The sequence below is a fragment of the Molossus molossus genome, unplaced genomic scaffold (assembly GCF_014108415.1).
Source record: "Molossus molossus isolate mMolMol1 unplaced genomic scaffold, mMolMol1.p scaffold_m16_p_6, whole genome shotgun sequence".
NCBI classification, from domain to species: Eukaryota; Metazoa; Chordata; class Mammalia; order Chiroptera; family Molossidae; genus Molossus; species Molossus molossus.
Window position 1 is genome coordinate 112,823,839 of NW_023425399.1, and position 15,171 is coordinate 112,839,009.

The following is a 15,171-nucleotide window of genomic DNA, read 5'->3' on the forward strand; positions in this document are numbered from 1 at the left end:
CGGGAGGAGGGAGGCACGCGGGCGACTCGGCCCGCCCCCCGCCCCTCCCCTCCCCCTGCGCCGGGAGCCTCGATGGTGCGCTGCGGCCAGCGGTGCGCTGCCGACAGAACAGCCGCCTGTGGGAGCCGCAGGGGCGGTGGGGCGAAGGCGGGGACCCGCACAGGAAGGGCAGGCGCTGCGCTGCGCGCTGCTCCGGGCGCCCGGCTGCGTCCCGGCCGAGGCCGCCCCGCCACCCAGCCCGCGTCCCCGCCGGCGGCAGTTCGGGGGCGCAGGGCGGAGGCGTGCTGCTGGAGGCGGCTGGCTGGATGCGGGACCTGCGCGGACTTGGCTGCGGACGGCGGCTCCGGACTCGCAGAAGCCGAGCGCGCTGGCATGGCCTCCAACTTTAACGACATAGTCAAGCAGGGCTACGTGAAAATCCGCAGCAGGAAGCTGGGGGTGAGTGGCCCGCTCGGCTTTCTCCTTCCCCTGCGCCCGCCTGGCGCAGCCGGCGGAGAGGGGGCGGGGAGAGGTGACCCGCGCCGGGGACGGGGGCGCTCGGCCCGGCCTCCGGAAGACGGGGCGCTTGTTGCTCGGCGGTCCCGGGCCTCACCTGCCCGGAGCTCTGCTCTGCACGCGGGCCGAGGGCTCCCGGAGCGCCTTGGTCCCCATCGCCCTGCGCGCGGGGCTGGTTTGGTCCCAGACTGAGAAGTCATGTAGACGACAGGGACTGTCAGGTCCGAGATGAATGTGCACCGGAGGATGGTTTCTACACAGTGACACCCGCCATGGTCTGTTCTTAAAAGTGTGCGCCTGTCGGGTAGCACTGCTGGGTGGCAGGAGGTGGGCAGACCCACCGGTGTGTGTGTTTAGAATCACCATTTTCTCGTCCCCGCTTCCCAAGCACATTTCAAAATTGTCTTGATGCCCAAGCAGCGCCGTGGGTCCCCGCCGCTGCCTGCCCCCGAGGTGAATGCGCCCTGGGCGGTTGCTCGCGGTCTGGCTCCCGGGCTGTGTGTGCGCCCGGACCCCTGCGCCGGCGCCCGGGCAGGCAGGTGTGTCTGGGGCGCTGGGGCGCTGGCCCCGGAGCGTTCGAGACGGCAAAGTTTCCGGAGACCTTTTCGTAGCTGTTTTCTCGCAAGATGCTCTGTCTGACTCGGGACCAAAACAGTGTAGACCCCTGGGGTTCAGAACTTCTCTCGTGACTGGAGAGGAGGTAAGAAGGCCGGTCCTGGAGGACCTGGGGTGTGGACAGGAGGGGGCTGGAGAGGCGGGGCGGCACCTGAGCAGAAAGCTGCCCAGACCTGGGGGGCAGGAGAGAGGTCGCAGCCACTTGCACTTGGTCCCCTTGGTGGAGGTGGGCACCGGAGCCCGACCTGCGGCCAGAAGCCTGAAGGGTCATGCCAGCTGGGGGGCAAAGATGCCCATTTCGGGGGTTCCTAGGATGTCAGTCTTCACTGTTCTTAAAGTTCCTAAAGCTCTGGAATCCTGGGGCAAAGCGGCCTTGGACAAGAAAATTCCGTGCGTTCCCATCATAATGGAGGAATATTAATCCTGGAGAGGGGGAAAGCATGTTATCACTAAGGAAAAAAAGAAAGAAAGAGCGAGAGATGAATGTATCTTTAGAAAACCGAACTAAGGTAGGGCAGTGTCCCTAAAAGAGGAAGGATCACCAGGTACCCAGAAGTCGTTTTGTGGGGAGTTGGTAGACAGGCCGTTGGAGGCAGGGGAAAAACCCACTTGCCTTGGGTTTCATGTTCAAGATGCAGGTTGCCCCCCAAGGGTACAAGGGGCCCGTTCTGGAACTTCAGCAGATCAGAAGGGGAAGTACAGAGCCGGGTGACTACAGCCCCTCCCCCAGCCTGGCGCCAGGGATGGGGGTGCAGATGCTCAGCGGGGTTTCGGAGCTGCTCTTGGATGGAAGAAGGCGCCTCGGTCTTTCTCGGAGACGAGGAAGAAGCCACGTGAGAAGCTGCCGTGGTCCGGGAAGGAGGCCCATGGCTGCTCGCAGCCGGGACGCAGTGCTTCCATCTGTCACCTCCACGGCGTCAGCCAAGAAAGGACGTGCGGGGCTGGCGCTGGAGGCGAGAACCATTTCAGGAACTTGACCTCTGAAGCCCTTCCCTCTCCCACGTGGTGCTTATTCATCCTTCTTGCTCGTCCGTGTTCTTGGAACCTCAGTGGTGTCTGACACCTCAAATGTTACAAGCTCCTGGATGATTGAGGGCCCCCGGGGAGATGTGTGCTTCTGCGGAGTCACCGTGCCCGTGAAAACCACACCAAGGAATACAAGGCTGAGAAGGCTCCTTGCGCACTTGGCCCTGGGACCTGACGGATTCCTCCCCCACCGAGCTTTCCAGGATTAAATACACTGAAAACTGAGTATGCAGCCCAACGAAAAGACAGGGCGCGAGAAAAGGACGTGGAATGCTTCTGGGGTAACTGGGCAGTGTCAGCCTTTGAAACGCCCTTTTAGAATTCCGTTTCCCCTAAAGAGGAGTGACCCTGTCCGCTCATTACATGTCCAAGCTGCTCTCGCTGTGCACAGCTGTGCCTTTGTGAAGGACAGCCTTCCCGGAGCCCGTGGAAGCGTCTGTGTGCGCAGGTGAATGAGTGGCCTTTGTGCTCCATCTCTACCTGGGAGGCGTGAACTCCACAGAGGTCGGTGTGGAAGCAGTTTCTGTTGTTGTTTTGACCTTAAAATAAATTAGCCTTGGGGAAATATTATTTATTTTCTTTAAAAAAAACTTTAGAGATGCTTCTATTCAGAAGGTCCTGGTGTTCACAAGGGTGAGTTCAAACGACAGAACACACAGGGTTCCGTGGGGAGCGAGTCCCACCAGATGATAAAACTGGAAGCAAGTATTGTGTGCCTGAAAAACCGAAACGTGTAGTCATGCCCCGAATCACAGACATGGGAATCACATAAGCATTGTCCATTTCCATAGTTAATAATTCATATCACTGATTTTGTGGACTTAGAGCTATGGGCTTGCCCAAATAAATTATTTTTAACTCAAAAGATGCATAGTGATGGCTTTATGGTTCATGTTCAAAACTAAATTTCAAAATAAAAGTGATTCTAATGGCATGTGCCTAGATGTTTGATGCCTTCTGCACAGAGCTCATGTTTTGAAAACCTAATTTATCCCATTCTAATGGGGGAGAAAGGCCCAGTCGGAGGCCAGTTGGATCAGAGGTTATGACATGAAAACATAGGCTGAGATGAAATGTTCTCAAGTGCCATTCACTCCCCACAAACTAGTGTTCAGGGTTGTGCTGAATGAGGGCAGAAAAACACTTCTTACCGGAAGGCAGTGGGCTGACCCTGACCTAGAGCCACACAGGAAGCAGTTGAAGGGACCTTTCCATCCATGTGTCCTAGAGGTCCCCACGCATCGAGGACAGCTCCTCAGCTGACCCTTGGGGTGAAGTAGAAGCGTTAGAAATCTGTTTGAATGTTTGCTTTGAAATTTGTCTTCAATCATGAATCAGCTTTTCTTCATTCATTTAAGAAAATAAGTTTGAAGGGGAAAAAATAGACTCATGTTCCTGGATTTTATTTTTGTCCTTGAAAAATACGTTTATGAAATCACTACAGTTTTAAAGGTGTCAAATCATTAAAAAGTATAAGGCCAAAACTCATAGTCATTTCTTGAAGTTCTGCATTCATTTTTCATTCTAACACATCACTGTTTCTATGAATGCAGGGTGGGGCAAAAGTATGTTTACAGTTGCGAATACATAAAACGGTTTATCCTTATATTTATTATTTATGAGCTATTGTGTTATTTTCCACATGAACCGCTGTTAGCCTGCTTTTGCCTCACCCTGTAGGCAACATGCTGGGTTACGTAGACCCCCGCCCTTCTACCCGCTGACACTGGTATTTCTAAGCATCAGACACTGACTTGACTCGCCACAATGAAGGAACGTCCTCATTTTTGGAGTATGTTGTATTTAATGTCATCTCTTTGCTTTGGAAAAAATATGTTGCTGTGTTTTGCATTTGATACAGTCGAAGGGGGGAGGTACAGTACGATTTTAACCCAGAGCAACTGCTTGTTTAAAAGTTGCTTTAGTCTGGCAACAGGACGTGCATGGGTTGATGTGCATGTGGCCACCGGCACCGGCGTGGAGGATGCCAGGGTGGTCGTGCTTGGCAGCACCTGCTTGAAGGCGCCAGGCCACCATCCTGCCTCGCACGGACCTTCTCCTCTGCGCTGGTCAGCTCTTCTCTGCCAACTGTTTTAAATGTCACTTCAATCTGTGTCCGATACCAGGAGCACAATACTATGACCTGGGAGACCCTGCACTTCTAATCTTCCATTATATACATCTCACCAGTTTCCAGTCCTAAGTAAACTTCATGTGCTTCTAATGTGCCACATGTGTGTGGGAGGGGCAAGGGTCCCCTCACTGTGCCCCCTCCTTCCCACCGCGTCTTTCACTGACTCCCCTTCCCCCCACTCTCTGAGCCCACCAGAATTCTCCCAATGGGCTGTTTCTTCACATCGTCTTCTCTTTCCCTTATAATCCTTATTTAGTCCTCAGCCCTACGGTTGAATTCCTACTTCTCAAACGTCTTCCCTAAAGTAGACGTTTTAAACTTTTCGTCTCCCCTCCAGTCCCCAGATGTGGGTGCCTAAGCTTCCAGGAGATGTTTCCTGCTTGAGTCCAAATGGAACACACTCTTCTTCTTCCCAAACCAGCCACTTTGTCACACAGGAACATGTGTAAGTAGATGTTTCTGTTAGCCTGGCCACTCCCTTAAAAACAATTCCGAAGCAGATGGCAGAGATGGTACTGGCTCTTCCCTTCTCTTTTGTCCGCACACAGTCCGAAGCCACACCGTTTGGCTGCCACCTGGGGGCATCACCGGTGGCCTCTTTCCAGTTGAAATTCTGCTTCCGTAGCTTTATTCCGCGTTTGTAGTTTTCGGTGTTGATGGGACTTCCCAATGGTTCTTTTTACTGCCTGCTCAATTCCCCTGTAGTCCTGCCAGAGCAATTTTCCTAAACTTCAGTTTGAAATATGTAATTCCCCCTCTTAAGTTTTCCCATGGTTTCTCATTACCTAGAGTAATAATTAAACTTAAACTTGTAATTCAGAGCTAGCCACAATACCTCCCATTGTTTCATTTAGGGATTTTTAAATTATGTAATATATTCAGTGTACTGGAAATTACACAGGATCAGATTACAGACTACCCATATTTTACCAATATTAGCATATTACTTTCTTCTGATTTAAATTTTTTTTAAGATAGAAAAATGCTGAGAGTTGAAAACGCATCTCTTGCCATTCAACACACACCACAGCTGTATTCAGTATTTATTCAGTATTTATCTGTTACTATATAGATCAAGTTGTTCGTTTCAATGGGTGTATTGTCTGGTATCACATGAATAAACTGCACTTCCTCTGTTAGTGGACATTTAATAAGGTTTTTCTGTTGGTGCTTCGACAAATACACTTACATAATTCTCTTTGATCACATGTATCCAAGGTCCCCCAGGGTATGTGATGTGGATAAAAGAAGAATAGCTGGTTTTTAAAACATGTACATTTTCACTCTTCTAGATGTTTTCAGTTTGCTCACAAGTAATTGTTCCAATTTATAAGCCCAGAAGCAATGAAATGAGAGAACTTTTTTTATCATATTCTCAACAGTAATTGATCCTGCAATATTTCTTTAAATGATGAAATATTTTAGGCTTACGGAGAACATAAAGCTTTATTAAACATATCATTTTTCTATGCTTTCTTCAGCTTTTAAAAAAGAATTAACATGGATAGAGTTGAAGTCCTTGCATAGCCCAACACAGTAACTTCAGAAATAATCTTATGTTTTAAACTCTGTGCAGTTTTTCTGTATTTATTACATTTTTTATATTTCTTTAAATAATATATGTGACTTCTTGAAATATATTTGTTTTAGCTCAAGGTTATTTTTTTGAGATGTAATCATTTTTATAAAGAGTTCCAGTTTATTCATTTGATTTCTGCATACTACCCCTTTGTATACATACTCCACAGTTTGAATTTCTTAATGGAGCCTCTTCAGGTCACATGCTGACAGGTGGATTTGCTTACAGGTGGATTTGCTGGACATAGGTTGGTACGTTCTAGGTATTGCCCAGTTGCCTCCCAGAGGTCCTCAAACGCATCTCCCCTGAGTCTCCATTCTGCTCCCTCGCCAATACCTTGCGGGGTGAGACTTTTTCTCTCTTGGGTGAATGGGTGTTTTAAACTTGTACTTCTCTGCACTTTGAACACGTTTTCATATGTTTATTGACCTAATTTCCTGGTTTGTGAATTCTCTCTTTGGTTGCACTGCTCACTTTTCTGTGTGAATTCAGTATACAGGAGTTCTGTCTATATTTTAAATATTCCTCTGCAGTTACAAACTATATACTCTCTATTTTCATGTTGTGGCTTGCCTTTAATTTTCTTATGGTTTCCTGTGTCTTACTGATACTTTAAATTTTAGTGAAATCAATGTATCAATTTTCTTTGTGGCTTGTACCTTTTGAGTCTTATTTAAGAAGTCATTCCTCACTGTAACATAAAATTGCCATTTTCTATTTTATTCTTTTGTTTTCATGTAAATCTATATACACTTAGATTTTTAATCAACCAACAACTGTTTTTTACATTTAAGTTTGGGATCTATTTGTCTCCAGATGGATCACCAGTTTTTCACCCCATTTATTAAATATTCTTATCCATGACCTTGTTAAAGAAGTCCTACTTTTTTATGTTTTCCAGTATTTTGTTATATTTATTCTTCTGTACTTAATGTTGAATGATTCCTTTAAACATTTAAATGAGATTTTCTCATTGGTTGCTGCTGGTTTCTACAAAAGCTGTTGCTGTTTTTTCATGTCTAGTATCTAACAGGGATTCACCAACTGAACATTGACTCTAAGGTCTTGCTCTGTGTAGTCATTATGTAGCCCAGGATACATGAGAGCAGAGAGTATGAATCTTAACTTCTAGGGGCACACATAATAAGGGATCAAGAAAGTAGACACATGGACATATACATGCCTTTTGCAAGGGAAGCTGGTGAGAAACAGAAGGTAACTCCACAGTCGAGAGCCAGAAACACGGACGCATTTCAGTTAGTTCTGATGGGAGAGTGGATGGAGCCCATTAGGTGAGCACGGAGGAGGGGTGGGCGGGAACGGAGGAACCTGGGAGGGCAAAGGGTCCTGGATTATCTGCATTTGTTTTGTTTTCCTACGTGTATTAAAAGTTATTAGCATCCTGCATGTAAGCGTTGTTTATTTAAAGCCATAGCCATTAGATTGTAGGAATCTATATAAATTATAATAACCAAAGGAAAGAAAACAAAGAAAGAGAACTTGAGCGCTGGCCGGTGTGACTCAGTTGGTAGGAGCGTTGGCCCCTGTACACCAGAAGGTTGCAGGTTCGATTCTCCATCAGGCCACAAACTTAAGTTGCGGGTTTGATCCCTGACCCCATTTGGGGCATATGGGGGAGGCAGCCCATTGATGTTTCTCTCTCTGTTAAAACAAACAAACAAACAAAAACAATGGAAAATGTCCTCAGGTAAGGATTACCAAAAATCAGGAGAGAGAACTTGAAAAATATACTACAATTAAACACTGAAATACTCCATAATAAAATTTAAATTTAGTGAAAGTTTCTCTAAAAATTATTAAACTAAATCAGTTCATCATTACAACTTTTAAAATGGGTTAAAAGGCCCTGGCCGGTTTGGCTCAGCGGTTAGAGCATCGACCTGCGGTCCTGAGAGACCCGGGTTCGGTTCCCGCTAAGGGCATGTACCTTGGTTGCAGTTTGTCCCCGGCCCTGGTCGGTCGTGCGGTGGCAGCCACTCAATGTGTCCCTTTCACATCGATGTTTCTCTCTCTCTCTCTGTTCCTCTCTCTCCCTCCCACTCTACCTGAACAAAAAAATGAGAAAATGTCCTCGGGTGAGGATAAAAAATAAATAAATAAAATAAAATGGGTTAAAAGATACCAAACCTACAGATAAACTGAGTGAAGAGTGGACACTCCTTTAAGCTGATTGTTTATACATCACACAATTTTAAGAAAAGAGAGGGAACAGATAGGTGTATTTCTGTATTTCGACAAGGTTTCGCTATGTAAAACGAATCTTATTTACAACTTAGCTAATCCAATAATGAGTGCAGGTGGCTGTAATACATCTGTTGGAGTTAATGCCTAGAAATCAGAGTTCAGAGTTTATACATTTAAAATCTCCCCCGAAGAAAAAGTTATTCATGGAAGAAAATACAATTTTAGTTAAAGCATATATTGATCCAATTTAAAAATAGTCATTAGAAAACACATCTTTGCGTCATGCTTGGAACGTGGAAAATGAACTCAGCTGAAGAGTAGCCACTCCCTAGGATTTCATCGTTAAAGATAAACTGGGGCCCCGGTTTGGCTCAGCGGTTAGAGCGTCGGCCTGCGGTCCTGAGAGACCCGGGTTCGGTTCCCGCTAAGGGCGCGTACCTCGGTTGCAGTTTGTCCCCGGCCCTGGTCGGTCGTGCGGGTGGCAGCCACTCGATGTGTCCCTTTCACATCGATGTTTCTCTCTCTCTCTCTGTTCCTCTCTCTCCCTCCCACTCTACCTGAACAAAAAATGGAAAAATGTCCTCGGGTGAGGATAAAAAAAAAAAAAAAGATATACTGGGTGCACGTTCTATTTCCTGGCCACACACCCATGATCCAATCAAGGTTCAAAGTCACTGGATGTGTCTGCTTGACCTCAGAACACAGGGACTTGATTGCTTTAATGGTTTTGATTATTACACAGTCATGGAGGTGGCAGCTTGTGACAACTGTGGAGGAAGTAAAATTATAGACACTGGTCCAGCCGGTGTGGCTCACTGGTTGAGCGTCGACCCATGCACCAAGAGGTCGTTGGTTCAATTCCCAGTCAGGGCACATGCCCAGGTTGTGGGACAAATCCCCAATGCGGGGCACACAGGAGGCAGCCAATCGATGTTCTCTCTCATTGATGTTTCTATCTCTCTGTCCCTCTCCCTTCCTCTCTCTATAAAAAAAAAATCAATAAAAAGAAAAAAATTATAGACACTCACTTTTATTTAAAGAGCTGGATTCTGTGCGTTCTAATGGGCTTAAATCCACTTTGTCAGTGTTAATAAAATCTGGGTTTATTTTTAAATGGCAGCAGAATGCATCCACGGTTTCTAGGGGATCTATTAGCCCTGTATTTATTGCTGCTCGTGGAACAGGGCTTCTGTTTGGAGAACAGGTCATAATCCACTCTTAGAAAGCAGCCTTCCGTTTTCCTCCCGATTTTTTTTTTTTTCAGATCCAGTGAAATCTTTTTTTAAAATGTGTTCTTTAATTGAATGGCAAAACCTAGTAGTTGTGACTTCTGGGACGCTTTCTCTCAGACACTTTGCAAGAACTGGCAGGGGAGATTCGAGGTGACTTTTAAATGAGCAGCGCTTTGTATTGCCTCACATTTTGTCAGTTAATTAGAATGTAATAAAAATATTTTTAAACCCAAAGTGCAGCCAACAGTTACCCCAGATAAAGCGAAATTGCATGTCCATCCAGGTCTCACGCGGTGCTTGAGTCGCATTTGCTGGGCAGAGTGCGCTGCTGGCCGGTGGCGGCGGGGAGGCTCGGTGGGCCCCCTGCGCGGGGCGGGGCTTTGCTCTGTGTCTCGTGTCTACACAGCAGAGAAGGGGACACGCAGATCGTCTTTCCCTTTTAACTGGGTATAACTGGTTTGGAAAGAAAGGGGAGGGTTTCTCCTCAGGAGCTATTTAAGTACATCGCCGCTTATGCGACATTCAAGTAGCGAGAGAGCACACATTGGAACGAACTGCAGGGATTTCTCGCGTGGGGTTTTGTTATATATTTTCCCATGTATTTTTTAAAGGATCAGGTTATTTCTTTATTATTGACAATGGGTGTGCTTTGAAACATTTGTATTATACACACAAACACACACGTATCTGTGTATTTTTTTTATCTCTAAGTATTACAGATGCGTTCCTATGTATTTTTGCAACCTCAGACGATCTGTTCTGTGAAGTGCTGCCAAAGCATGGCGAGTGTGGGAGAAGCCCGTGCACCGACGGGACGGCCGCAAACAGAGCGAGATCTTTTGGTTGACACGCGATTGTCCCACTGGGGATAACCCATTTCCCATCTCATTGCGCCTTTTAGCTATTTCTGACTGACTGACTGTTCTTCTCTCTGAGCATCAGTATGTGAGGCTGCACTCCGTGGGGTGGCGAAGCTTGGGGAATCTGGGAGCCCTGATGGAAAGGCGGGGACAAGGCTCATAGCCAGGTGGAGCTGTGTTTGCAACCGCGTCCAGTTTCTCATTCATTCCCCAAACGCGTGTTGACCTTGATGATCGTGCCTTCCGTGTTCCTGCCAAGTGCTCCCAGTGACCTTGGACACACTTCTTCAACACATTCCACTTCAAGCTCCTCCTGGGGAAAACGAGGGGAATAATTCTCCCTTTGGGGTGGCGAAGAGGCTGGAACGAAAGGAAAGGAGACAGCACACGGGCACGTGGGACCTGCGGGGGATCCGCACGCTGGGGTTCGTGCCTTCGGGAGGCACGTGTGCAGTGTGAGCAGGGGCCACTGCTCCAGGGAGATGCTGGGCCTCTGGGGTGGCAGCTGTGGCTGGAGCCTGCTCCCCAGTGACCTCTGACACTGGGGTTCTAGAGAGTTGTCACCAACTGAAGGATAGGAGCCAGCCTTCCCATCCCCCATCAAAGTGGCAGCCTCGGGTTGCCCCTCTCCGATTCCTTGTCCAGTCATGTTTAAGTCCATGTCATCAGAGTGTGAAATACGTATTCACCTGCTGTGCTTCACATCTACCGATGTGCAATTTAACATGCCTGGTTTTGAACTACAGTTCTTGCAAAGAAAAATGGTTAAAGCCGTCCCCAACTTTCCCCAGTGACGCCTTCACGCATTGGTAGCATAGAGAACTGGAATTACAAGGCGTTTCTGAATCAGAGAGTCTGTTCTTCGGCCCACCACGACATGCATGGTACCATGTAGCCGTAAATGTAGATACAAGTCTATTATTCTTCGTTATAATAGAAATATCAACCGCCAGGGGATGTACACAATAATTGTTCATTCAACAGCTGTGGCCTGTGAAAAGCACTCCAGGTGTTCTGTGGTAGAGAGAGATGGTTCAGGTAAAGCGAACCACTCCGCGTAATGCAGCGCCCAGTGTTCCCAGGGCCTTGAGAAAGACGCAATAAAGTATTTTCCATATTGAGAGAAAAGGACAAATTGTTCTTGCTGGAGGGAGAGCAGAGTTCAGAAAAATACTTTAGAAAGGCGATAACATTTAAGCCGGGGATTAAAATATGGTTACCCTGGGAAATGCAGAGATGGGGGAGGAGAACAAAGTGAAGGATTCAGAGGATTTGGATAATCCTAAATTGTGTACAAACTGTGCATAATTAATCAGTCTTCCTTTGACCATGTGTGTGTGTGTTTTTAATGTTTTATCACCATTAATGTTATTTTTCACTTGTTTTATTCTCTCTCCTTAAAATAGAGTAAATGTACTCATCTTGTGAAGGCTCACAAAATTATCTGGATTTATCTCTTGTGCAGCTTAATTTTGAGCTATCTTTAAGGGTTCTTAATAGGCTTGGCAGATTATTTTTGAGCAATAGAAATTTAATTTCTGCTAGATACTTCTTTACATGCTGATTATTGTCTCAGAAATACTTGTATTTTCTCCTCATAACAAATATTATCGTCTTGAATTATAGATGATGATATATATATATATATATATATATATATATTTACTGTTTTTCTCTCTCTTTCCCACGGACTACACTTGCTGAGGTTAGGGACCCGCCTCCATTGTCCCCACCCCAAACTCATAGTACACGCTGATCCTTGGCAGGTGCTCCGTACGTACTTGTTGAATTAACACAAAAATCAATGGAGTAGGAAGAAGATTCCTTCGCTCTGATTTTATCTAAACATAATGATGGTGACAATGTCTTTCATGTGCTGTAAAGAGGATATATAGAGGTAGTCTTCCTTGCAGCAAACAAATTAGTAGATTCAGGGCCCAAATTCAAAGTCTGGAAGCTATAGAGTTCTGAACAATTTTTGCATATTGATTTTTTCAAATTTTTCTGTTTACAGAAAGGTTTTAGTGTCTGAATGTGAACACTGAGTACGTGCGGGATGCACAGCCCCCTCTCAGCAGGCAGCTGGAGACAGCCTTCAGGAGGACTCGTGGGGATGGCGTAGTTCAGGGGGCCAGTGCGTAGATTCGGGCTAGAATCCGCTCCAGCCCTTGCTGGCAAAGTGACTTGTGGAAATTCTCTCCTCTCTGTTCTCCACCTTTCTCCTTTGCACAATGATGTTGGGGTGAAGAGCAAATAGGTCAAGTTATTTAGAAAAGTGATGTAAGTAAGGGGTGTACATGTTGTGTCATGGTTGGCATTAGGGGACCCCACTCCCTGGCCTCACTGCCCAGGACAGACGTCGCTGTCTCAGCTGGAGAGAGCAGGATCCTCTGCTGCTCTGATCTCTCTGCTAGAACACAGTAACCGCGCGCCTGTGTGTTCCATTTGTTTCCAAATTCTGTCAGCTGACCTGATGGTGCTAAGAGAAAGACTAAAGTCAGCATGACTTCCAGACCATTCAGGATCGGCCTTTGCCTCCCAGCATTTCCCTGTGCTACTTTCTGCCCCGTCCCATGAGTTTGAGACAGTAGACCTGCCTGCTGCTGACTTTCTTATGCCAGGGAGTTGCTCCTCCTGCTCCCTACACGGAGACCTGCGGTCGTGTTCCCAGTGCATTTGCCAACTTGAATGGTCAGAATCCCCTCCCCGAGAGATGGCCGTCCCAAGTCCAGGACAGCGCTTTGCGGTAAATTTTAAAATTGAGAATTGAGTCCTCCAACTTTGTCCTTCTTTATTGTGATTATTCTGGCTACGTGCAGTTACTTACCCTTCCACATTGAGTTTTGAATTATATAAACTTTTGCAGCAGGCCGGTGGGATTTCGCCAGGAATTGCGCTGACTGTGTAGCTCTCTTGCTAGGCCGGGGTATCGCCATTTGAACACTGGTCAGTGTTCTGACTGGTGGGCGTGGGATGTCTTTCCATTTCTTTAGGTCTCCTCGAATGAATTTTGGCAATATTTCGGAGTTTACGCGTCCCTGTCTTCCAGCTCTTTGGTTAAATTTATTTTTAAGTATTCTATTTTTTATGCTATTATAAATGAAACTGTTTTCTTAATTTTATTTTCAGATTATTCATGGCTGGTATATAGAAATCCGTCTGAGTCTTTCATGTTGATCTTGTGTTCTGCCACTTCGCTGAATTTGTTATTAGCTCTCATAGGTATTTGTGTGCGTGTGCGTGTGCGTGTGCGTGTGTGTGCATTTTTTAAGATCTTTCTATATAAAAGATCAGGCCTTCTGAAAATGTAGATACTTTTTTATTTTTTTTATCTTCACCCAGGGACATTTTTCCATTTTTTGTTCAGATAGAGTGGGAGGGACAGAGAGGAGAAGAGAGAGAGAGAGAGAGAGAGAGAGAGAGAGAGAGAGAGAGAGAGAGAGAAACATCGATGTGAAAGGGACACATCGAGTGGCTGCCACCCGCACGACCAACCAGGGCCGGGGACAAACCGCAACCAAGGTACATGCCCTTAGCGGGAACCAAACCTGGGTCTCTCAGGACCGCAGGCTGACGCTCTAACTGCTGAGCCAAACAGGCCAGGGCTGAAAATGTAGATACTTTTGCTTCATTTAAAAAATATATGGCCCTGGCCAGTTTGGCTCAGCGGTCGGAGTGCTGACCTGCAAATCAGAGAGTCCCAGGTTTGTTTCCCGCTAGAGGCACGTACCAAAAACAAACTATATATGCGTGTATATATATATATATAGATGCCTTTGATTGTTTTTAATTGCCTAGTAGTCTGGCTAGTCCTCCTAGGACAATGTAGAATACCAGTAGCCAAAGCATCTGATCTTGTCTCGTTCCTGATCTTAGAGTGGATGCGTCCAGCCTTCACCATCGAGTGTAATGTTAGCTACGGGTTTTCACAGATGCCCACTGTTAGGAAGGAAGTTTCCTTCCATTCTGGTTTACGGAATGTTTTTTAATGAACGGTTTTGGGATTTTGTCAAATGCTTTTTCTGCATCAATTGAGATGATCACGTGACATGGAGTTTTTTTCTTCAATCTCCTATGACTATTACTTTGAACAGTTTTTATATGTTGAGTCACACTTGTATTCCTGAGATAAATCCCACTTAGTCATGGTGTATAATTTTTGAATATACTGCTGGATTCATTTTGCTAGTATTTTGTTAAAGACTTTCACATCTATTTTTATAAGGAGTATTGGTCTATAGTGTTCTAATGATTTCCTTACTTGGCTTTGGAATCAATGTAATTGTTTCCTAGTAGGAGTTGACTCCTATTCTATTGTTTGGAAGAATAGCACAAGGATTGGTATTCGTTGTTTTTTGAAAATTTTGCATAGTTCACCAATGAGAGTATGTGATTCTGGGCTTTCCTTTAAAGGCAGAGGTTGATTACTGATTCAATCCCTTAAAATATTATAAATGTATTTGCATTTCTTATTCCTTCCTCGGTCCGTTTCAGTAGTTTGTGTTTCTAGTTTTTCTATTTCATACAGGAGTTCTAATTGTTTAGCATAAAATCATTCACCGTATCGCATATCATCCTTCTTATTTCTATCTGTTCTCTAGTAATGTCCTCACCCTCATTTCTGATTGTGGGAATTTAAATCTTCTCTCTTTTTCTTGGTCAGTGTAGCTGAAGGTTTTATTCATCTTTTGTTCAAAGAATCAACTGTGGGTTGTGTTTTCCTCTTTGTTGTTTTTCTGTCTCTATTTCCTGATCTCTGCTCTCATCTTGACCATGTCCTTCTTGACCTGCGCTGCTGAGGCAGGCCACCGAGCCGGGCCACCGAGCCGGGCCACCGAGCTGGGCCACCGAGCCAGGCCACCGAGCCAGGTCACCGACAGCTCCTTCTCAGCCTTCGCACTGTGCTTGCCGGGAGTCTGACCAGAGAGACGTGGACGTGAGTTCATCCTCAGCTTGGTTGTGAAGAGTCGACGGCCCTGTGTCTGTCTTAACGGTCACACACACACACACACACACACACACACA

General features: G+C 46.1%; 1 protein-coding gene across 1 annotated transcript in view; it reads left to right on the forward strand.

Moving 5' to 3' along the window:
• The first annotated feature begins 339 nt into the window (after positions 1–339).
• The window catches only part of DOK6 (docking protein 6), a 229,921-nt gene continuing 215,089 nt past the window's right edge, over positions 340–15,171 (forward strand). Inside the window, exon 1 of the mRNA XM_036245439.1 lies at positions 340–438. Within this exon, the coding sequence (XP_036101332.1) occupies positions 373–438 (66 nt within the window). The 5' untranslated portion in view covers positions 340–372. The remainder of the gene's footprint in view (positions 439–15,171) is intronic.